Source organism: Mirounga angustirostris, unplaced genomic scaffold, assembly GCF_029215605.1.
Source record: "Mirounga angustirostris isolate CCGP_5_RB_7025 unplaced genomic scaffold, mMirAng1.0.hap1 SCAF_15, whole genome shotgun sequence".
NCBI lineage: Eukaryota > Metazoa > Chordata > Mammalia > Carnivora > Phocidae > Mirounga > Mirounga angustirostris.
In genome coordinates, this window is record NW_026991723.1 from 32,788,856 (window position 1) to 32,814,261 (window position 25,406).

General features: G+C 40.9%; 1 protein-coding gene across 9 annotated transcripts in view; it reads left to right on the forward strand.

The window, feature by feature from the left end:
• The window catches only part of KDM4C (lysine demethylase 4C), a 459,829-nt gene extending 451,382 nt beyond the window's left edge, over window positions 1-8,447 (forward strand). For all 9 annotated transcript variants that reach the window (XM_064578944.1, XM_064578938.1, XM_064578940.1 and 6 more), the window contains 2 exons: window positions 3,869-3,961; window positions 8,240-8,447. In XM_064578944.1, coding sequence (XP_064435014.1) covers window positions 3,869-3,961; window positions 8,240-8,416 — 270 coding nt within the window. In that variant the 3' untranslated portion in view covers window positions 8,417-8,447. The remainder of the gene's footprint in view (window positions 1-3,868; window positions 3,962-8,239) is intronic.
• Window positions 8,448-25,406: the final 16,959 nt, after the last annotated feature.

A 25,406-nucleotide genomic window follows, 5' to 3' on the forward strand; every position in this document is an offset into this window, starting at 1 on the left:
CTGTGTGAGATGCTTGCTGAGATGGACAGGAGAAGCCAGAGGGCAGATGTATATCCACTGTACTGCTGATCAATAAACCACATGAATTTGGAGCACCTCTTATTTTATAAAGGAGGCAAAGACTTGGTGTCAAACGACCCACATATTGGAGTTTTATTATCAAGTTCAACACTGGGAAACTAATAGCATTTGGTGGATGGTTTAATTGTAAAGAATACAGTTAGGCCACAAAAATAAGCGACTGGATGGTAGGCTGCTTTCTTGTGTGTACATCATATGGGGAGAGACTAGTTGGCTCCTTTATCTCACTGTAAGCCAAGACAATGATGGCTTTTCATCAGCCAGCAGCCCCTGAGTGGGCGGCTTTTGCCTGAGAGACATACCCCCATTGGGTGTCTCCTCAAACCCAAATCAATTATGCATTGACACAGTTGTGGCCACCTAAGCTTAAAGGAGTGCTTAGTTCACGAAAAGTACAACAATCGGTTGGATATTCTGTTCACTAGGGAATGCTACATATTACTAAAGAGTACATATACAATTAAACAATGAAAATATTTTATCCCTATCAGAAATGAGAATGAGTAAACTCTAACAAGGGAAACAATATGGATGGCAGATGTGCATTTATATTCCTTTAGGCTTTAAAAAGGAACACATTTATTAAAATCAGTACATTGTAGTGCTTTCAGTAACATGGTGGCAGAAATCAGTGTTCTCAAGCTAAGCAGTAGAGTAAAAACAGGAGGATTGAAGTAAAAGAAGAAAAAAGAAGGTTCTGGCCCGTTAAGTTAAAAACAGCTTGAGAGTGATAAGACTGCCAGTTTCAGCACAGAAATTGTTCAAAGACTGGTAAGGGGCAGGGGCATCGGTGGAAGAGTGCACTGTAAGACATTGCACCAGGAACTAGAGCACAGGGTAGTTAAAGGAGGTCAAAGAGCTTTGGGAAACTTGAACATTTTTTAAGTCTAGAAAAGCCCAAGGTGAGTAGGGAGGGGAGGACATTATATACATGTTGTGTATGTGTGTACTTGCACACACGAATGCGCACGTGTGTGTAAAAGCTATTTCCCCTTTGTCATAGTGTTAAGTTGCTGGAGCTTCTTTGTATCAGAATGTCCAGAATTAGGCAAAAATCATAAGACAGATTGGTAATACTGGAGACTCCTAGAAAAGAAGCATTACTACATCATTTCAAAAGAAAACAATTATATTTAGTTAAACAATAAATGCAAAAGTGAAGCATCTTATATGTAGCAAAGCTATTAGCTACATGAAAAGTATCATAATGAAGACATGCTGAAATTCAGGCTAATTAGTAATCAGTGTGTTAACTTTAGCTGAATTTGTGATGGCCTATCAATATAGAACTAAAAGCATATTTATAGACTCAATGAAAAAGTTAAGGCTAATATTAAAGTTGTCTCTCAAGTACAAGTAGTTTAAAATTCTTCATTAAACCAAGTGCCCTTTTGAGATCATTTTGTGTTTTGTGTCTAATTATTCAGTCTCATCATTGCATAAGCAAAGATGTTTATAAAAATAGACGTAACCAAAAAATTCCTTTTGCACAGTGCTAAATATCCTAAGTGTATGCACTTTTTTGACCCTCCCAGGAGAATGAGGGTAAAAAGGTTACATGAATTTAATAATTTGTTGAAGAGCACACAGCTGGTAAAGGGAAGAGCCAGAGTTTACTCTCAGCTCTGTCCCAACTAGGGTGAACAACCATACCAGCTTGCTCGGGACTGTCCTTGATTTTAGTGCTAAAAGTCCTGCATCCCGGGAGACCCGTTGGTCCTGGAATGATTGGTCATCTCACCGTACTCCTTTTTAGTTTTATAATTGCCTTTCTCTCTTTTTAGAATTTTCAAATTACCTAAAACAGAAGAAAGGTAGTATAAGTGAGATGACACCTTGGCCTAATTAAATATTAAAGAAACCATTCTGTTAAAACAAGGCCAGGAAGAGAAGCCTCCTCATCTCAGCCTTCTGGGAAGTAACGGGGGGAGCTCTCCTGTGACCGAGACCTAATTCCACCCTACCGTTTCAGCTTAGTCAAATGTGAGCAGTACATGAGTAAGAAATTTGATTATATATATTATCCTTATTGTAATTTTTTTTTAAACTCCAGCAGTTCTTTTTATTAACATAGTGTAGCTGCATGGTTTCACTTACCTTTTAACCAAAAGTGCAAGCCTATTCTTAGAGCTTACATGTAAAGAATTCAGACAGACAATTTGGAGACTTGAAAAATATCATAAATGGTTCAGGGTTAGAACATATTAGACATTCTGTCCTGATTGCATCCCTTTTGTTGTTTGCTCCTGGTAGAGGTCACGTGTGGTTAAACCTAAACCAAGAACAATCACTCTGAATCAGGCATTTGATGAATTTCCCCCAAATGGTCTAGGTTTCTGTTAGCCAGTGTCACTTACTTTTCTCTGACAAAATCTAGAATGTTGAAAAAACAGGTTATGAAATTATTTGCTGCCATTTGATTAGCCTGAAGAAGAAGTTTTAAATTTTCATTTCAGATGAAGGTTTTCACACATTGTTGTGGTTTACATGTTACGAGGTTGAGAACCTGGGATTTTCCTGGCTGAATGGTTCAGTTTGACAAAATGAGTTTTGAAAGTTAAAGTTTCTCTAAGAACTTGAGAAATTACTTTAGGAGGATTATTATACAAGAGTAAATATATCATCATTTCTCTCTCATATGGTATCAGAGCCTCTTAAAGAAACAAATGGTACCTACAGGCCCAGCCAGTCTTAATGCTAAATTGGCCACAATCTCATGTTCTGAGAAATCATTTGAGCAGCAGATTTGTTTCTGTGTTTTTGCTTTGGGGGTGAGGATAAAGTTTTCATATCACATATTCCAAGACAATTTTCAAGAATTTTGGCCTGTTTGCAATGTCCACAATAGCCAAACTATGGAAGGAGCCAAGATGTCCATCAACAGATGAATGGATAAAGAAGATGTGGTGTGTATACACACATACACACACACACACACACATATACACACACACAATGGAATATTATGCAGCCATCAAAAACCCCCAAAATCTTGTCATTTGCAACAACGTGGATGGAACTGGAGGGTATTATGCTAAGTGAAATAAGTCAAACAGAGAAAGACAAGTATCATATGATCTCACTGATATGAGGAATTCTTAATCTCAGGAAACAAACTGAGGGTTGCTGGAGTGGTGGGGGCTGGGAGGGATGGGGTGGCTGGGTGATAGACATTGGGGAGGGTATGTGCTATGGTGAGTGCTGTGAATTGTGTAAAACTGTTGAATCACAGACCTGTACCTCTGAAACAAATAATACATTATATGTTAAAAAATAAATAAATAAAGTAGGAAGGGAAAAATGAAGGGGGGGATTAGAGGGGGAGACGAACCATGAGAGACTGTGGACTCTGAGAAACAAACTGAGGGTTCTAGAGGGGAGGGGGTGGGGGGACGGGTCAGCCTGGTGATGGGTATTAAAGAGGGGATGTATTGAATGGAGCACTGGGTGTTATATGCAAACAATGAATCATGGAACACTCCATCAAAAACTAATATTGTAATGTATGGTGATTAACATAACATAATAAAATAAAATTAAAAAAGAATTTTGGCCTGTTTGAAAACATATGTTGTTCTTAGTTTGATAAGGGAAAGAGCTCTCCTTCCTTCCTTAGTTGTTGGCTGGTTCTCTTTTTTGTTCTGTTGAGTCCTTTTTTCCCTTTCTTTATGTAGTTAATTGGAACCTTGAAAAAAAAAAAGGTGAATGCTTCTTTGTGTATGAATATGTGTGTGTGTATGCATGTATTATACATATATATATATCATGATGTCTTATTTCTCATTAGGTTGAATTTGAAGATGGGTCCCAGATAGCAATGAAGAGAGAGGATATCTATACTTTAGACGAAGAATTACCCAAGAGAGTGAAAGCTCGTTTTGTAAGTGCTGGCCAATACCCCTCAGGGATGTCTCTCTGTTTCCCAAGCCCAGCAAGAAACATACTTAGGCCTTTGGGTTGATTTTCAGGAAAGCCAGTACAACTTTTCCCTTACTTAGGCAAACCTCAACTTTGGCCCCAAACAGAAAACCAGTGCAGGTTCCTTGTTTTCCTTTCTAATGAGGTCAAATGACCTAACACTTATTGGCATACCAAAATAGTTGTTGAATACGTACTCTATGCAAGGCACTAGGAGCATACAAAGGTACCATCCAGGCATTTATAATCTTGTCAGCAGAAGCAACATTAAAGGAAGTTTTCAGTAGTAGATTGAAGGGGATATGATATAAATGAATGTCTGGTTTTCTATAGCCTTATCATATATTGATTAACGTCTCTCCAGAAACTCATTAATGGTTGTGTCAGTTCATAATTAAACCAAGCTCTCACTTTTATAACTAAAGGAATTTTAAAAAGCCCCAAAACTAGGTGTGGAATACTAAAGCTGTTTTTTTAAAAAAAGAAAATGTTTTTAGTTTCAAGCTTTATACATGCCATTAAAAAGACAAATAAACATGGACAAATAATCAAAACTGAAGTTGTTAAAAAAAATATAATTCACAATAACTTAGTTTTCATTATTGTATCATAAAATATCTAGTGGACCCTGAAATGAAGTCAGTTTTACTCATTTAGAATTGCATCTACTACATCTGCAAAATAATAAATCCTGAACAGGGAAATTTGAATGGGATTTTTTTAACTAAAATGAAATTTTTTTTCAGAATAAATGACACCCTTCGTTTTCAGTGAATGCTTATGATATACTTTTCTGCAGTGATAGAGTTACCTTAATTTGGAAAATCCTTGGATTCCTTAAATCTTCAGTTGTATATTTAGCTCCTTTTCCAGTCAGGTGGGGTCCTGGGAACAGGGTAACTGCACCAGGTATCAGCTGACTTTATGAGCTTCATCCTTGAGAGGAAGGTCTTTCAGAGTATATCAAGAGCAGAGTGATAGTATCAGCTCTGCTACTCATCTGGGAGAAACGTGACACATAGGGGACCCACACACCTGAAAATAGATTAACCACCAGATAAACTGCAGGGAAGAGAAGATCAAATATTCCTCATGTAAAGACATTGGTTAATTCCTAAAAAAAGATCTAAGAAATCTGTCCATGCCCTATATCTTAAAAATCTCTTAAGAACAACTTTCTTCTTCAAGATGCCAAAGATGGCTGCCTCTCATGCTGTGCTCCTGTCTTCCATAGATTCTCCCTCCTCTCCCTGCCCTCCCTTGCTCCCCCTCCTCTATTCATTCATTCATTCACTCATTCATTCACCTAGAGATTGAAGGATGGGGAATGGAGTAGGTAGTCCTAAGTCTCTCAGGTCTTTGATTTTCTAATGCATATGTGATTAAGCGCCAGCTGGGTTTTGTAAATTTCAAATACTGTTTCTTAATCATATTAAAAGAACGCCTTTTACTTTCTGCTCAGCTCACAATCTCTTTGTTCCATAATAGATTTGTCTTCAATACCAGGTTGCCTTCCTGCATAGCCTTTTTTGAACCCAGCTCCTGAATTTCCTAAGATCCATTTCTCTGAACAATCACACCAACATCCAACTTTTTTTTTTAATTCTCAGAGAAAATTTTTTAATTAAAAAGAGTCAGTAAAAAATACGTAAATCACATATATTATCTGAGTGTAAACTGTTATGTCAAACAATTGAACCTAATAGAAAATATCTTCAGGAACAAAGGCTCATAGTTACTAAATCCAGTTTGCTACCTCTGTTTTTATTGAATCGACTTATGTGCTCTTCTTGTAGCAATCCACCCTTTCCTTCAGGTTTGTATATAACCCTCTGGCCCTTGGTTGGTCTATCTATGACTGCTATTTTTTTTTCCAGTTGGTGATACAAATCTAATTGGAAAACTCATTGATGGAAGATATTTTATGATTAGAGAAATCTCTTTTGTTTTTTTAAAGGAGGGGTGGGTTAGCAGCCTCACTGCTAAGTAGGAGGCCTCATATTTTAATGACTGCTGCTCACCCAGACACACGCTGACTTGGGAAGAAATTTTTCAAAAGAGTCAGCAGTCCACCTCGGTGATTTTGCAGGGGTTCTTTCCCACTAACCTCAGAAATGGCCCTATTACCTTTTATTGTCTCACAGAATAACCATGGCAACGGTGCATAATTAAGTAGAGCTGCTGGTAAATCGGTTTTATTATTGTATTTGAGAGGCTGACTTTTGCTGTTCTCACACAGTGGCAACACTTTCATAGATGTTTTATTTTCTCCTTTGATAACTTGAGCACTTATAAAAGGGAAAGATTACTCATAGGAAGTACTTTGCCAAGAATGAATGAAACAAAAATGTTTTCTCCTAATGGCAGAGGGTGCCCAGCCAACCCATAATCTTTTATTTTCTTCCCAAGTGAAACAAGGTAGTGTCTGGGGGTGCATGCAAATAGCCTGTTACCCTAGATAACCATCTTATGAACTGGCGGGGAACATGCCCGCTGTGCACCTGGGTCCATTTTTTAGTTTTCAAGCTTCTTTGTAACTGTTCCATTGTTTATCTCTTCTTCATGACTGACCATGTGTTTCAAGTCCTCAAAGCTGGGACTCTGTCTCTGTCACCAACCAGAGCAGGTGGCCTCAGTGACAGTAGATGCACTGGGCATTGGCATCCTCTGGAGTGATCTACCTCGTGAAAATCAGTTAGAAATGCATTTTAGGAGACAAAATAATAGGGAATTGGGAAGCAAAAATAGTGTCTTAACATAGCCTTTACCTGAGCATAACAGAAAAGGCCCACATTCCTTCCACCTGGCTAACACTTAATTGAGCAGTGACTGAGTTGCTGGGTGTGGAGAACATGTAAAAATCAGTACTCCCTAATATCCTCACACTCAAGGGGTTCAAGGAATCCCTGGTGGGGAGAAAGTTAACTGCCCCTCATCTCTGCCACTGACCTCGTTCTACTGCGTTGACACATAAAGTCTTATAGGAACCAAAAGAAGGGCCCTCAGGTTTGCCTGTGGCAGAGAATACTGAACAGTGTCCATGCAAAGGGAAAGTACATCCAATGACAGAAAAGCATGAGCCAGTAAGGTGTGGCCAGGAACTGCAAGTAATTCTATCTGACCAGCACATGGGGTAGGATTTTGCTAAGTTATGTAGGTCTAGAGAGCTTGGATGCCCTCTTCAAAGGCGGCAAAGCTATTGAAAGAGACGATAATCAGGGATGTCATATAATCGGTTAGTTTGTAGAGCACTTTCTTCTAGTGGTACTGCAGAGAATAGCCTGGGGGTGCGGCATTTGCTGCAGTGGTTTCGGGGAGGAAATGTGAGGCCTGTACCATGGGACCAGCAGGGACAAAGAAGGAAGGATGGAGGGACCTGGACGTGGTGGGGATGGGGGATGTTTATAGTGACTGTTAGGTTTCTAAACAGTGTAGCTACATGGATAGGATAACTATGCCATGTATGGAATATAGGAAGGATAGTAATGGGGAGGGAAGACTGTGAATTCAATTTAGGGCAGGTTGGTTTGAAGTGCCCCTGGGATCAGTACTCTGAGATGCCTGCTGAGCAGTTGGACATGCAGGCCTGTGCACAGAAGGAGGTCTGAACTGGAGTGAGAGATGTGAGCATCCTTGGAGAAGAAGCAGGAATTGAAGCCAGGAGTGTGGGTGTGAGGTCTCAGGGAGCATATGTGCAGAAGAGAAATGCAAAACATCAGGAGCATCAGAGTTGAACAGATAGTTAAGAAAGGAGAACCCCTGAGACATCAACAGTGAGCAACCAGAGGAAGAAGAGAGGCAGGAGGAAGGGCTTATAAAGTGTCAGAGATGAGAGCAATTCCAGCAATACCATTTAGGATGAAAAAGTGTCATAGGAACTGGACTGAAGCAAGGACAGTTTCAGGGAAGGCCCAGAGGTAAATAGGAGTGGGGTGAATTAGAGATGACTGTTGATAGATTTGTCAAAAACCTGGTTGGGAAAGAGCCAGAGGGGAGATGGCGAGTGAGGGAGATTTAAATGAGAAGACTTTCATCCTGCTTCTGCTGGGGGTGGGAGATTCTGAAGAAGGTTGGGGCTACATGGAAGCAGGAGCCTGGATGGAGCAGGTGGGAGGCCCCAAATCCTGGGCTAGTGGCCGGGCCTCTGCACGCCACCCCGAGCTGGCTAGATCAGATCTTTGTCCATTCTTGTTATGGTCAAATGCTGTGCTTTCCGCAGCATGACACTGGCTCTTTCTAGTCCACAGCCTCTGATATGCGATTTGAAGACACATTTTATGGAGCAGACATAATCCAAGGGGAGAAAAAGAGACAAAGAATGCTGAGCTCCAGGTTTAAGAATGAATATGTGGATGATCCTGTGTACCGCACTTTTTTGAAGAGCTCTTTTCAGAAAAAATGTCAGAAGAGACAATAACCTCCATATGCTGCTACAGGCAACAGAGCAACGTGGGCCAGAAAAGGAAAGATGAAGGGACAACCTTGGGGCCGTGCGATGTGTTTCACTGGGGTAGGTGACGGGGTATGTCTCTGACAGTGGAAAATTAGGCTTTTCAGAGTTTGGTCACCTGGACCACAGATTACAAGTGTTATTAATTGGTCACAACAATCTGAAGTCCTCCCCTAGTCTTGCTTTCACTTGTGAGCAATTGTCTTCAGTGATCCCAAAGAATCTAAGTGAAAGGAAATAATAGTGAATCTCCCACCAAAAAGACTCACTGACAGAGGCGGTGGGTCCTCACCTGTGGCCTAATTAGGCCCTTAGGAAACACATGGAGACTTCTCTCCCTAACCCCAGCAAGTGGGAACCTCGATACCCAGGTAAGAGGGTGATAATTTATATAATTTCCACAGTCAGGGAAGGACTCTCACTTATTTGTTTTAAATGGCAGTTTTTATAAAACATTTTTAAAACACAAATGGCCTGTATGGTAATGAGATTTACCCGTGTGCTATCTGTAATTTCCCTTGTACAGAACTTTTACATTTTTTTTATATCCCTATTACTTTTGATTGTGTCTGATGAGAACTGAGTTGTTGGCCTTTGTGAAATTTTTGGCTCTTGAGAAAGAATTCTTATGAATTGTATGGGAATTTTATATATTTAAAGAGGGAGATCTGGGGCTGTTATTTTTAAACACTTTTTTTTCATAATATTCTGAGTAGATATTTATAAAATATATTTCTTTCATTATGTGTTTGTAAAATTAGAGTTTAAATAAATATGCTTTGATGCATAGTTTTCAACTAATATGATTTTTCCTTTTTAAAACAGCCTGAAAATGTACTAGTGTTTAAAAATAAAGATTTCCTTTTTCTCCAATTCTGCTTCTGACTTGCTTTTTTGTTTATGTTTAAATCAACAGAAAAACAAGTTTTCTTTAGGAGCTGTCTAAAAAGTTTGTCAGGCCCTTCTTCGTTCACAGACTTTTTACATAACTGGACACATTGCCAGACCTTTCAGACATGTCCCTGGGCATAAAGGCTCCTCTGCCTGCCCACAGGGCCAACTGAAGTGTTTCCCTCAGCTCCTTCTAGGCCTTGAAGAACTCTGAGCACCTAGAGTCTGGAGCTTTTTTCATCCCAGGTTTCTTGGTCCCCGGTTACCTTTAGAAAAGGCTGTATGGACCCTCCAGTCCCTCCCCTCACTTTATAGATGAGGACAGGCAGGGAAGAGATTGCCCAGGGTCACAGAGTCCTTAGTGACTGCTTCAGTTAACTATGGTCACAATCACGCTACATTACAGACAACTGCAAAATCTCAGTGGCCAGCCATGGGAAGCACTTGTTTTGCTTATGGGCCTGCAGGTTGGCTGTCCTGAGCTGGGCTTGGCTCGGCAGCTGTGCTGACCTTGCCTTGGGCTAGCTCACATGTCTGCTCCACATGTCTCCCATCATCCCACTGGACCCAGTGTGCTAGCTGAGGTATGTTCTTCTCATGTCAATGGCAGAGGCCGAAGAGCTTGTGAGCCCAGCCAAGTAAGCACATTGCAGTCCGCTCTGTGGTGTTGGTTAACATCCTGTGGGCCAAAGCCCAGAGCCAAGGATTCAAGGGCATTTCAAAGTTTCATGGCGAAGAGTGAGGATGTATCATGTTACTGGGTAGAGAGTACAGAACTGAAACTGCAATAACAGAACCACAGTTAAAGCTCAGTTCTCCAGACCGCCTGCTGGCTGAGGGCTCTTTTTCCAGAGTGCCTCATGCCTGAACTCTGAGCTGGGGAAGAGCCCACCAGTCTTACAGGGATTGAGCACTCCACATTCCCTACCAGTATCGTCATATATTTTATCAAGTAATCAAGCTTGTTTTTTCTATCTCCAGGTTTTGAATGGAGCTGACCTGCCTTCTCCACGATATGCCAGGGAAGTAGGCCTGTGTAAGGCATTAAGGAGAATTAATCTAAATAGGATCATTCGTTCTATACAAGTTTGCCTGTCAGCAAGATTTCTGATTGGCTGCCACAGGGAGGAAATGTGCAGAGTCCTATGTGATCTCAAATACAGCTGTTTTTTTTATAGGCTCACTTAACTAATACTCCTATAACCAAGTACAGCTGTATATGGCCTCAGCAAAATACTGCTGGCCACAGATGCACTATGGCTCTTGAGAAAGACAGCTTTGTTTCACTGCATTCTGCGTAAAGTCATTATTAGCTCCATGACCAGACAGATTGTTAAAGCTTTTTCACTTACTGTATGACACTTCAATTGTAATTTTAATTTCTTTGCGTTACACTAACTGCATTTTTAGTGTGTATGTGTAGCATGAAATCAGTTGAAGCCTAGCTTCTGGTATTAAAAAAATTGCTAGCTGTGACAATTCTAATGTAAATCCAATGGCAAGCCCTTTCTCTGGAGGTTAGAGGATTAATAAAAACTGCCTGGCATATTTCACAACATTTTAGTTCCTTTATGTGTGTTTGAAATGAGAACAGTGTGATTCTTGTCAGTTTACTTTTATTAAGGTACTTTTGTTTAGTTCATCTAGAGAGAAATTGAGAAGAAGCATCCACTAAAATATCACATGGCTTCTTGGAATACATTATAAATTGCTACTGGCTAATAGTGTATGAAAACATGTAGACTCAGAATACAAAAAGATGTAGGAGCGAATGGGTCTGTCACTTCTCCCTGTACCCATCCAATGTGAAACAAGGTTGAAATGTGTATGGTACTGTTAATGACTGGGAGGTCTTGTGAGTAATCATAATGGAGTAGTATATGCTGCAAAATAACATTGTGCACTTTCTTTTTTTTGCCTTTAAGTAAAAGGGATCTGAAATGAAACTTTATTTCAGATATTAATCAGCCTCATAAACTTGAAGCTAACTAGAGGCATTTTCATTACATGAATTGTAATTGGTTGGTTGCAAAACTCAATTGCACTACAATCTCTTTCTGAGAATTCAGATTTGCAGTCATTGCAAATGTTACTCATGCTTTCGCCCAGTATGTTGTTAGAGACATATAGCACTGACTGGTGGGGAGAAGGATTCCTGGCCTCTGAGGAGGCCTGACCTCTCCAGCAAGTGGACTAACAACTCAGAAATCTCACACTCCATCCTCAGTAGGTGCAGGACCCTTGAAGAAATTGAACTTCATTAAGAGCAGATGATATTAACGATGTCTTGAGTACCTATTGTGAATACCAAGCCTGGTAGGCTCCTTACTGGCATTTATTTACCTTGTTTAACCTCCCCCAAGAAATCAACAAAGTAACATTACCTGCTTTCATGGAGGGAAACCAAGGCTCTAAGTAACTTGTAAATCACTTAACCCTCTTGATGCATGAACAAAAAAGGATCCTAAACATGACCCAAACGAAAGACATTGGATAGACAACTTTGAAGCCCAGAAGACAGCACTAGAGGTATAAATGAGGAAGGCATCGTTTTTATTGGTAGATGTTTAAAAATGCATGGAATCTACCTTCTGGCAAAGGCAAAACTGTAGAGACAGAAGAAAGATCGGTGCTTGCCAAGGACTGGAGGTGGGGGAGGGATGGACAACAAAGTGGGGTATGAAGGAATTTTGGGTGGTGGTGGAGGAAATATTCTTTTTCTTGATTATGGTGGTGGTAGCAGGACTGTATGTTTGTCAAAAATCATAGAACTGAACGCTGAAATAGGTGGATTTTACTAGATGTAAATATCACCTCAGTAAACCCGACTTAAATCTAGGTGAACAGTGGACAAAACTGTGAGAGGGAGCATGTCTTGTGTGAAGAGGACAACAAATGCGAAGAGAGAGGTCAGAGCCCTGGGAGAGCTAAACAGATGGGTAGAAAAAGAGGAGCCTGGGAATGAGCACTGAAAGGGAAAACCAGGATGCTCTGATGTCCCAGACAGCAAGGGAAGACAGTGTTCCCAAAAAGGAGGTGTGGTTGACAGAAAATGCAGCAGAGTCCCAAGTAAGATCATGTAATTGTTTATTAGGAGGCCAATAGTGACCTTGGTAAGAGCATTTCAAGTGATTTCAGATGACGTTAACATTCAAATTGGTGTTCCCTGTTGGACAGGCATCACCTCTTTCTTCCATTTCCCTTCCTCCCTCAATCTCTCCCCCTCCCTTTTCTCTCTCAAGATTTTCTTCTTTGTCATTAGTTTTCAGAAGCTTGACAATAATGTGTCTTGGCTTTGATTTCTTTGGGTTTACTTCATTTGGGATTTGTTTAACTTCTTGACCTTTCGCCAAATTTGGGAAATTTTTAGTCATTATTTCTTGAAATATTTTTTTAAATTCCACACTCTTCTTTCCATCTGGGACTTCAGTGACAGAAATGTTGGGTCTTTTGTTGTTGTTCTTACATGGGTCCCTGATCTTTTTTTTTTTTAAGAAATGAAAAATTTTTTAAAGATTTTATTTGTTTGAGAGAGAGAGCAAAAGAGAGAGAGAACACGAGCAGGGGGAGGGGCAGAGGGAGAGGGAGAAGCAGACTCTGCACAGAGCCCACCACCGGGCTCGATCCCAGGATCCTGGAATCGTGACCTGAGCCAAAGGCAGATGCTTAACCGACTGAGCCACCCATCACCCCCACTGATGATAAGTCTATTTTCTCTCTGTTCAGTTTGGGTAAGTTCTAATGATCTGTCCTCAAATTTACTGATTCTACCCTCTGTCATCTCCAAACTATTATTGAGCTCATTGAATGAATTTTTTATTTTGGTTATTGTATTTTTCAGCTCTATAATTCCCATTTGGTTCTCTTTTATATTTTCTACTTCACTGAAATTTTCTATTTTTTCATTTGTTTCAAAAGAGTTCATGATTATTCATGGAAGCATTTTTCTGATGGCTACTTTTTTATTTTTTATTTATTGTTTTTTACTGATGGCTACTTTAAATCTGTGTCAGATAATTCCAACATCTGATTCATCTTGGTATTACTGTGTGTTGATTGTCTTTTCTCATTCAAGTGATTCTCCTGGTTCTTGTCACAACAAATGATTCAATTATAACCTGGACATTTTGAATATTATGTTAGAAGACTTTGGATTATATTTAAATCTTTTCTTTTTGCCAGCAGTCACCCTGTTTTGGTTTAGTGCTTAGGTCCTGGCCTACTTTTGTGGGCTGTGGTTCCAACGACAATTTAGTTTTCAGAGCTCTTCTGATCTGCTTTGTTTGTGTGCTACTGAGAGGCCACTCTGCAAACTAGGGTACTCCACACTTTAGTTCAGTTCTCAGACTTTTTGGTGAGTTAATGTAAATCAGTTTCATGTGTGAGTCGGTCAGTAAATTCTTGTGCATATTTATAGAATTCCTTTCTCTAGATCTCTGCTCTCTAAGGTTACCCTTCCATTCTCTGGTTGAAAAAGTAAGGAACACTGCCTCCTGCTATTGGAAAGCCCACTCGGTCCCCACTGGTAGCATGCTAACAGGGACAGAAATGCCACCCAGAACCTCCAGGCTTCGGTAATTAGAGGACAGAGGTGGAAGTCCAGACTCCTCACTCGGTCTCCACCAGCACAACACTGAGGCCACCATGTGAGGGACAGAAATCCAAACTCTCCATTTGGTCTCTCCTGAGATTATGCAGGCAGGGACCATTCATTATATGTGATTGGGGTACAATATTGTCAGAAAGGATTTTGTCCTGCTATGCTGCTCCTTTCTGGGTCCTTTGACTATAGGGAGCAAGTTTTAAGTGTTTTTGTTTTGGTTTGGTTTTTTCCCCTGTGCCTGTTGGTGGTTCCAGCTTTCAGACTCCTCCATTTCCAAGTCCAGGATATATGGGACATAAGAAGAAAACTCAGAGAACACATTCCTATGTAGTTCTTAGATCCTGAAGCCCCTAGGTAGTCTTCTTGCTTCTTCCAACATTTCATAGTCTTCTTATGGTTGTTCTATTATGTCCATGACTTTTAGTTATACTTAGCCAGGAGGAGTAGGGAGAACTAAGTCTTCTCCCCCTTATCCAGAATGAAGAGTCCTCACTTTTTCTTTAAGATGAGAGAAAATAGGGGCGCCTGGGTGGCTCAGTCATTAAGTGTCTGCCTTCGGCTCGGGTCATGATCCCAGGGTCCTGGGATTGAGCCCCACATCGGGCTCCCTGCTCTGCGGGAAGCCTGCTTCTCCCTCTCCCACTCCCCCTGCTTGTGTTCCCTCTCTTGCTGTGTCTCTCTCTGTCAAATAAATAAAATCTTTAAAAAAAAAAAGATGAGAGAAAATAATTTATTACTAACAGCAGGGGTCTAGAAATTGAAGATCTAAAGAGAACAATTGATGGAGGAATCCTGAAAGAAGGAAAAGAGATTGAGAGCAGAGGTGGAATGGTTGGTCTTACACACAGAAAAGGAGATTGCATCCACGGAGACTGAATTCTTGATAAGAGCAGAAAAGGCAGATTATAGAATTGTTTCGGGAAGGAGCTTTCTAGTGGGTTTGGTGTATGGAAAAGGGCGTGAGGGAATTAAAGATGCTAGAGAATAGTTTCTTCTTCCCCATCAGTCTGGGTTGAAAAAGAAAGGTAGTTGATGTCAAGAGGGAATTGACTGGGAGAAAATAAAGGGATGTAGGAAGTGGATGGCTATAAAACACTGATTAATACCCTCCCCCCTGCCAAAGATGTCCACAGTCTAATCCCCAAAACCTGTGAATATGTTACCTTACATGGTAAAAGAGACTTCATAGTTGCTTTTAAATTAAATATTTTGAGATGGGGAGATTATCCTGAATTAACTGGATGTGCCCAATATAATTAGAAGGGTCCATACAAGGGGGAGGCAAGAGGTTCAGAGACTGAAAAGCAGACATGTTGAAGGAAGAAGTGGGTGAAGTGATCTGCTTTGAAGACAGAGGCAGGAGCCAAGAAGCCAAGGAATGTGGGTGGCTACTAGAAGATGGAAAAGGGGAAATAGATTCTCCCCTAAAGCCTCTGTAAGGAACCAGCCTTGTTGATACCTTGGTTTTAGCCCAGTGAAACTGATGTCAGACTTCTGGCCTCCAGAAAGTTAAAAAAAATACATTGTGTTGTTGTAAGCCACTAAGTATGTTGCAGTTTATCAATGGGAAACTAAGAGAACTGCTAAATTGCAGGGCAGAGGAGGAGAGGAGGAGAGTTTTCAAGATCAGAAGCTGTGGGCAGAAGAAGAGGGATTCGTTTATAATTTATATCAGTTGAGTGTTGATAAGGTTCAGGGTATGGTCATGAGAGTGGAGTGAAGCTGAAAGTCATTTCACTGAATCAACTTTTTCTTTTGACTATTTAGCTTTTTTTTTTTAAATAGTGCAGATAGCATAAAATTCACCCTTTTAAAATGTACAATCCAGTGGTTTTTAGTATATTCACAAGGTTGTGCAGCCATCACTACTCCCTAATTCCAGAATCACTTAGTTTTAATTCAGTGGTATTCATTCTGTCTTCATATATTATGGGGTTTTAAAGAACATTTCTGAAACTGAGAGGCCTAAGAATAATATTTTCATGAGACTATATTTTGAATATGAAGGGTTCTTCTGGACATATTATTTAATATACTCACCCATTTGAGAAGAGGACACACACTTGGCCAAATGAAGACTTGCCAGGTTGGTTTGGCCAGGTTTGTGAGTATGGTGGTGGTCATGGTGGGTCTTCTTAGTGGAAGACAGACCACAAAGGGGGAAGGCACATCCTGGCCACAGAGCTGCCCTTGAAGGTGGGGCCCAGGAGACTGTGGGGGAGTGTGACCCTCAGCTCCAACAGCCATTGGGAACACTAGAGCACAGCCCTTTGCAGCAGCTCTTTGGAGGAAGATGAATCCCTGGCCCCACGTTCACTGATGGGACTTTCATACCCTACAGTCAGCCCCCAGGCCCTCCATAGAGGTCAGTTCTCTCAGTTCACTGCAACTTGGCCCCTTGTAGGAATATTATGGATGATCTAGTCACCCCTTTCCCTCCCAGGGCCCTTTCCTCTCCTGGGTGACTCTTCTTTTGCTCCTAGAAGATTTTTTATAACTCCTAAGTCATTTAGTAGGAAACTTGACCTGACCTGAACTGATAGGAGGCTGTTTATATTCTTTATCTCACTTAATATGAATATTCAAACATACCACCATAGGATAGTCATGTTGGGTGTTAGATAATATGGGATATTAGGTATGAAATTGCCTTTCTGAAATACTAAAACCTCTGAACTCACACAAAATAAATCTAGTCCTATGGATTTTGGATAAAGATGTGGACTTCTTATTTTACACCCACTATTCACCCCCTGCTATATAGGGCCCTGTTCATCTCCATATTCCTTGAGATCCCCTGCACATAACAGACCCTCACTAAGCTTGGTTGAATGCCAGCCACTTGCTTGGTTGAATGCCACACAGAATTATGCTATCACTGGGCTGGGGACTGATGGCATTTGTCTTAGGTTCAGATAGTAAGTTAATATTACCAGGCTTAAAAGTCTCAGAACTGCTGACCAGGGGTGTACATTCTGCCAACTGAGGCTAACTGTGAACACAGCAGGGCCCTGAGGAGGGAAATGGTGGCATGGAGCCATTCTGGTGGATGCCAATGGAAAGGGCCAGGTATCACCAGAGGGTGGGAAGGCTCATTCTCAGAGGCTGACTCAGACTACCTAGACAGGCTGCCCATTGCTTCCCTGACTCTAGAGCGCAGGTTCTTCCTTAGGTCAGAAACAGGCATGGGCTAGGCTACCTAGGAAGGGAGAAATGCTTCTTGTTTGCCCTGAAACAGAGACTTGGACTTTAGGGGAGGAATTGTCTGAGGCCTTTAAAAGCCAAAAATTGAAATGTCTGCTTAGTCCACAGAATGCCCTGAATCAAGACTTTGAGACCACCCCCTGCAGGCTCTCACTGTGTGACTCCAGTGTGATATGATTATGAAGCTATTTATTTAATGCCTCCTCCCATCAAAGCCAGAATGAGAAAAAAGGCCCCACAATAATTTCTGCATATTTTGATAACAAAAGAAATGGTTGTTGATGATAATAAAAATTGCTGCTCACAAATTTGCACCCTTTGTTGCCGTTTATAAAAGAGACCTTGTAGCACGAGCTCATTAGTAGCTGAACTTTATTTTGTCAAAGGAAATGGAGTCAAGAGAGATTATGTTTCATCTTTAATATGGCTGTTCAACAGTGCCATTATCCTGAATTTCAGATTAATTTAATTGAACCTTAATGAACAAAATTAGTTGTTTTATGCAATTAGAATCCCATTTCAATGGGTTAGAAAATGAATAGGATGGGAAATGTGGTTGACTTGATTTTCCTCAAGACTGATTCTCTAGGCCTCTCTCTGCCTCTAGATTTTCTCCCTCCATTGAATAAGAGACTAAAATTTTTATAATTTAAGAAGACTTTTGAGTTGCCAGGCTTTTTTCCCCCAGACAAACAAAATGTCTGGGACCATCAAGGAGGTGGCGGGGGTTGGGGGGAGGCAAAGGGACTTGGCCAGTGGGAACCGTTACAAAGAACTAAGGACTAAGTTAGAAACACTCTCCCAGCCCAGTGTGGCCCAGCTCCTTAGACACTTGACCTCCCTCCCTTTCTGAGATGAAAAAGTGGATATTGAACAGCATCTAACAAGAGGTGAGGAGGGATGGGCTTTACAGTCATGCAGATTTAGGTACAAAGCTCCCCTCTACCACCAATAACTTTGTGACCTGGTGTTTGTCTCTTGACATTTGAACCTCAGTTTCTCCATCAGTACATAATACTGGGCATAATAATACCTATTTCTTGACAGTGATGTTAAGCATTCAGTGAGAGAATATATATCAAGTAATCGACATATTGCCCAGCTTTAAAAGTGGGAGCTGCTAACTGTTATTAGTGTTACTATTCTTTATCATCACCACCATCACCATCCTCATTGTCTGCACCTTCATCTTCATTCTTACAACCTCGGGAGTCCTTGCTTCATGTGCAAAACTACAAAACTACGTAGCCCACCTAACTTAGGTTAGTGTTTCTGGTCAACAATAAGCTTTCCCAAGTATTATCTTACTCAAGTGGAAGAAAGAGGGGAGATGAGAAAACCAATTTGCTTAGGTGTTTGGGAGCATTGGCACTCATCTTGGGGGGAGCAGGAGGAGTTGGTACAGCTTGATATGAGGGAAGGGCATGGTCGCATGAAATTCCTGCAGAGAGTCACAGAACACTGCTCTCAATTTCCCCATCTGTGATGTGAGGGAATGAGACAGGCTATCCCTATGGACCTTTCCAGCTCTGAAGAGCTTACGATTCTACAACTACTGCCGCCTTTCCTGCCTAATGGACTGCATTCCAATGAGCCAGCCCTTGCCAAGAAACTTCCAACTTGCATCAGGATTGCTGAAGCTTCCTGCTGAATGTTCCCTACCAGTGTGAGCGTTGACTCAGTGCTCTGGAAGGTGGCTTCCTGAGACACAGCAGAGGTGAGAATGAGGACCAAGGGGATTTGGCACAGCCTTAGTAAACATCACCTTCCCTGTGCAGCACAGCACTGACCAAGGTGAGGTGACAGAAAATCAAAGAAAAGAATTATTCTTGTTCCCTTTGGTCTCATCAGCCTGAATTTTTAAATGGGTTCTCAGTGAAAATCTAAAAAACAGCATACTTTCGTCTTAAGTATAAGATGCTATTGCAATATTGCAGTCTCCTATCAAGTGCTTCCCAATTATTTCTGAGAGTCCCCAAGGAGCATCTTGACGTGCTCATAAATAAAGCCTCTTGGCTTCCACATGGTAACTGCCATTTTCCTTTGTTCTCCAATATGACTTCAAGAATGTCAGCATTCTCAGCTGTCACTGCTCTCCAGGCTGAGGGAGAGGGCCCTTCTTCTGTGTCCTGTTGATAAGGCTGAAGCTACCCCCACATTATGCCCAGAAACCAGTGCGGGTGATGCCACTGTTGTAACGTCTGAGATGCAGTGAGGTTATACTGGGGCCCTGCTGCTGCCTGAGGTTGGGGATTGTAGAGCTAGGACAGCTACCACCATTCTAAGCTGAGCTGGACACCCAGTGACCTCACTCTGCTAGCCCCACACTTCCCTGAAGCAGGGAGAGTTGTCACCCTGTCCTGGTGTCTCCTGTGTGGGTGCTCGTCTCAGAGTGCAACTTCATTTGCTTAACCTGTCAAGGAGACTGACTTGGGTACCCTGCCTTTTTTGGTCGTGTTTCTTACAGTCCTTGCTTTCGTGAGGGGTTAGGGCTCCACGGGGCTGAATGTTGGGAGCTCTTACAAATGTGAAGAACAAAAATCCCCTCAGGTTACTTCAGTTGTGGTGGTTTTATTGCAGGGTTAAGAGGATCCAAAATGCAGCCCTGGAGCTGGGCCCCACGGGGCTCTCAGAAGAATCTGGGCCTCATGGACATGAACATGGCTGGGAACAGGAATGTCCTTGGGACCTCTTTATTCTGTTGGGCCCTCACTGTGAGTTCACTGATCTTTAATTTTTTTCTATCATCTGCAACCACCTCCCTCACACTTCCTTCTAAGGCCTCTGCTGCCACATAGCTTTTGCTGCTGGCCTTCACCATTTGATTTTTTTTAGTTTCTCTTCCCAGTACCACTGATTCTCCAAATGTCCAGGCCAAAATCATCAGTAGAAATAAATTTGATGAGGACATGAATTTTGGTCTCTTGTTTATTGACATATTCACAGAACTTAAAAGACTGGCTCTAACACAATAAATGTATAGCCCGGGGCAAGTTAGTTAGGCTCTCTCTGCACCAAGGGTTTTTTTTTTTGTTTTTTTTTTTAACCTTCAAAATGGGGATGATAATAGCAGCTAACTTACAGGGTTGTTATGAGAATTAAGTAAATTTATATTTATAAAATATTAGTGTCTGGCACAGAATACATTCAGTAGAAGCATTTGTTAAATATAAAATGTCAGGGTGCCTGGCTGCCTGAGTCAGTGGAGCATGAGACTCTTGATCTTGGGGTTGTAAGTTTGAGCCACACATTGGGTGTAGAGATTACTTAAAATCTTTAAAAAACAAACAAACAAACAATAAAACATCTACACATAGTTGGTGCTCAAAAAATATCTGTTGCCTTGATTAAATAAGTTTCTTGAAGAATCAGAATGGCTTAATTTCTCCTTCCCTATTTGAGAACTCTTGTACCAGTCTTCCTCACATTCTCCTTTTAGCTTAACTCTTGGATTAGGTTTCCACTCCAGGCCATTTGCTTGGCTAAGAGTTTGAGGTTTTGTGTTACGAGCAAAATGACTTATGTAGAAGAAACTCCTTAAGAAACTCTTGTGGAGTTGTAGATACTCTGGGTCATACCTGTCCGAGCTGGTGACGACCTCACACGGTACTCAAAGTCATCTCCATCCTCCGCTGGCTGAGTTACTGTTTACAAATTCATGTATCAACTCCTTCCTTAGGGCAATTCTTTGCCAGAAGGGCTCTTGTCTCTCATGCTGAAATATATGTGCTGGTCTCTCCCATTGGCCTGCCAAATGGCTCAATCTTTTTTTACTCTCAGTGGTAAATAAAAGGCTGAGGCTCTTGCTATATAGTTCTCTTTCTCCCTGTCCATTCTTTGACCTTCCTTTAGCTCAGGGACCTTCAGGTTCTAGAAAAGAGGCCTCCTCCACTGTGTACTACTGTGCATTCATATACATATACCTGCTTATGATGCCAAGATGCTCCCTTTTTCACCTAAAGGTATTTGTAGCTTGTATTTTCTGGATAGAAGGCCACCTGAGAGCCAGGAATAACATTTCTGGGGCTGCCAATCAGATAACGAGTACAACTGCTTATTATTCTTTCCCTCTGGCTCGTAGGAGAGCTAAGTTCCACACAAGGTCCTAAGTTATCAGGGAGGAAGTTTTTCAATTTAATTTTTTCAGGAAGTTGAGTCCCTGAAGTCCCACAAGCTAAAATGGAGCAGCCGAGGGAACTGGCAAGGGAGTCTCCATGATGTGAGTGGGCAGCCCAGGTAATGAGGACAGAAGTGAGCTCTGCCAAGGGCCACAGGGAGGAGCAGAAGGGAGGAAACTATTAGCTTAGACTGTGGCAGGCTGGGATGGCTGCTGTCTAGACAGCTAAATTGTTACATTCTGAGAACTGGCATTTGATTATCCCCACCTTCAAGACTGGGGGACCACTCTAGACCACTTCCAGGTGCTTTAGGGCAGTAGTTTTCAATCAGGCTACACGCCAGTGTCATCTAGGGAGCTATTTAAAAAACCCAGATTCTTGGGCCACACTCCAGACCTTATAAATCAGAATCTCTTGGAGTTAGGGTCCAAAAACCTTATGATTCTTTAATCCTCCACAGATGGTACCGATGTAGACCATTATGGGCCAACCTGGGCACTATGTGGGAAATGGATGCAATCCTATTGGGTCACACATCATTCTGGTTATAAAAGCAGAAATATTACCACTTGGAGAAAATACAGACCTAAAGAAAAGCATTAGCTCTGGCATTTTAAGGCCTGGGTTTGAGTCTTGTCTCTACCACTAAGCTGGACTTTCCTGGATAAGTAACTCAATCTCTGTGAGTTACAGTTTCCTCATTTGTAAAATGGGAATAGTAACACCTGCCTTGTCTACTTCTTAGAATTGTTTCAGGGACCAAAAAGGATAAATACATGGAAATGCTTTGAGAACTGGAAAACAATATTCAAACATATGCTATAGAACTCTAGAGTAATGCTATTTGTGCTCTCTTGATGAACTTGTAATAAATCCTATGAAACAAATACCACTATGTGATACTCCTCTCATTCTGCCCCATGTACAAAAAGTGCACAAGTAAGACAAGTTTATTTAAACTCTTTACACTGTGTTTATTTGGCCGTATCAACAAGAAGCAATTACCAGCCAAGATATGGAAACAACCTAAATTTTCATCAGTAGTTGAATGTATAAAGAAGTTGTGCTATGTACATACAGTGGAATATTATTCAGCCATGAGAAAGAAAGTCTGCCATTTGCAACAACATAGGTGAAACTGGAAGGCATTACCCTAAGTGAAATAAACCATGTAGAGAAAGACAAATACTGCATGGTATCACTTATATGTGGAATAGATTTTTAAAAAGAGTCAAACTCATAGAAACAGAGAATAGGAAAGTGGTAGCTTGGGGATGAGGGAAACAGGGAAAGTTGGTAAAAAGGTACAAACTTTAGCTATAAGATGAATGAGGTTTAGGGATCTAATATAAAACGTGGTGACCATAGATAACAATGTGTTAAATCATTGAAATTTGTTAGGAGAATAGAACTTAATTGTCCTCACCAAAACAATAAAAAATAAAAAGATAAATATGTGAGGTGATAGATGTGTTAATTAAGTAGATGGTAAGAATTCACTCACAATATATATGTATATCAAATCACCATGATGGACATGTTAAATATCTTACAATTTTAATTGTCAGTTATACTTCAATAAAGTTGAGGGCCAGGGTGGGGTGTAGAGGGCTGGATTGGGGAAGCAGTTGCTTGATTCCCAGATGAAGATGGGAGAAATGAGCACATGCATTTACTCTCTTCCCTATTCTTAAACTTAGTAAAGTTATAGTAAAATGATTTTTAATAATATAAAAATACAAAGACATAGAAATGAGAAGACAGTATTTTTAAAAATGAAAGCTAGCAAGCCATAAGATGGAAAAAGATTTGGTAGACTTGAGGAAATTGAGTCCTAAGCTGGTAGTGGCAGAAAGCCATGGAATAATGCCACTTAAACATACAGTACCCTCCTGTCCCTGCAAGGCTCAGGAATTAGTGATTCCGTATACATCTAAAAACCGGCATGAGGGTAGGGCTGAAAAACAGAAATAGGAAAATTGTTCAAAGATTATTTAAGGAGACCTTTTCCAATCCTTTGTATCAGGAGGACTGCCTTTTTTCTGCCCCAAGAGAAGACTGGAAGTGTGATTTCTGCAAAGTATAAGATGGAGAACTGTGGGCTAGAGAACAACAGGCACAATGGAGAGCAGAACCATGTTGGAAACAAGAAGATTAAATGAAGGATCACAGACTGACTGAGACTCTGCTTTCTTCCCTTACTTAGTTCCCAATGTGCTGGCAACTAAGCTTACAGTCTATAGACAGGAGAGTAGAATCTAGCCCAAGAGAAAAGATCTTAAGATTCTGACAATGGAAAATTCTCTGACAAAATGGCCAAGACATTTACCCAACAGAAAAGTCCAGAGTTGCCAATCCCTTCCCAGGTGCACTGAGCTTCTATCTCACTTGTGAATGTGTGTGAAGAATCACTAGAGCATATAATATGAAAGTCATAGACAAAACAAGAAAACTCAGTTTGAGAAAATTGATTCTACTTAGAGAAACTTAAAAACAAACAAAAAAAACCTTTAAACCCACCTACCATTAATAGCCTCAGGAAAACAAGACCAAGACACTACAAAAAGAAACATTCAGAGAACCTACAAATACTTGAAAATTGGTATAGAGTTAAGTAAATCTCTAAAAACCAAAGCAATACAAAAGATAAAAAGAAAGGCAAACAAAAAGATAAAGTCCTGGAGGTTAAGATACAAATAATTGGGGTTCCAGAAAGAGAAAACAGTGAAGAAATCACTATGGAAATAATTTGGGGGATTCCCCCAAACTTAGAGACGGAAGTTTTAAAGAGTAAGGATCAACTGAGTTCAGCATTTAGTAATGAAAAAAAGAGCTATACAAAAGTCATCATTTTGGAATTTCAGAATTATAGGTAGAAAAACTAAGAGCTCATGTAAGCTTCCAGATTTCTTTTTTAAGATTTTATTTATTTATTTGAGAGAGAGAGCACAGGCACAGAAGTGGCAGGGAGGGGAAAGGGAGAGAGAGAAGCAGACTCCCTGATGAGCAGGGAGCCCAACATGGGGCTTGATCCCAGGACCCTGGGATCATGACCTGAACTGGAGGCAGATACTTAACTGACTGAGCCACCCAGGTACCCCAAAGCTTCCAGATTTTATATAAAGAATCAACTCTTAGACTGGCAGGAAACTTCTTGGCAACAACAATGAAATCTAGAGGACAAGAGAGTAAAGAGGCAAAATCATTTCCAACTTTGAATTCTATATCCAGCCAAACTATCCATTTAGCTTGCGACAGAAGGATATTTTCAAGATTTATAAACACCTAAGTAATTTATCTCTCATGTGCCCTTTCTCATAAAGTTACTGGAGAATGGGGTCTACCAAAATAACAGAGTAAACCAAAACAGAAAGACATGGCTTGCTAGTTATTCTTAGTTTGCTTCTTCAGTTCTGTTCTCCATCTATTCTTGGTGCCCCAGGAGACTGATCTACATTACTGTACTGAATTACTTGGGCTCCCATCCTGGGGGATTTATAAGTGAATTTAACCACTAGAGATGCTGGCAGGAGATCAACAGGAAGAAACTGAGGTGGTAATATTTATTTCCCATGCTTCCTCTCTGCTGGGCCTCAGTTGGTCAGAGGCTGTCCTCTACCTAAGACCACAATTCCTGGGACGCCTAGGTGGCTCAGTCGGTCAAGCATCTGCTTTGGTTCAGGTCATGATCCCAGGGTCTTGGGATCAAGTCCCACATCAGGCTCCTTGCTCAGTGGGGAGCCTGCTTCTCCCTCTGCCTTTCACCCCCCCACCCCCGTTTGTGCTCTCTCTCTGACAAATAAATAAATAAAATCTTTAAAATACAATAGCACCATGATGTCCATTGGGTGACCCCTCCACTATGGCTCTTACCAGGTTCAGATAACAGTTTCTTCCCTTTGCTATTATGGCTTTCTACTGCTGCTACATAGATCTTGAGATAAGACAGTCTAAATTTGAGCAGGTCGAAAGCCTCTGGGAGAGGTTTCTTTAAGAAGATGAAAACAATAGAATCCTCAATGTGCTTGAAGCTATTGAGGGGAGATACACAACTGAAGGGCAGATTTGGGTTGAGTTAGTGTCAAGAGCATAAAAAGCAAGCAAATGTAAAACAATACAAATATTAAATTCAGGAAAAACA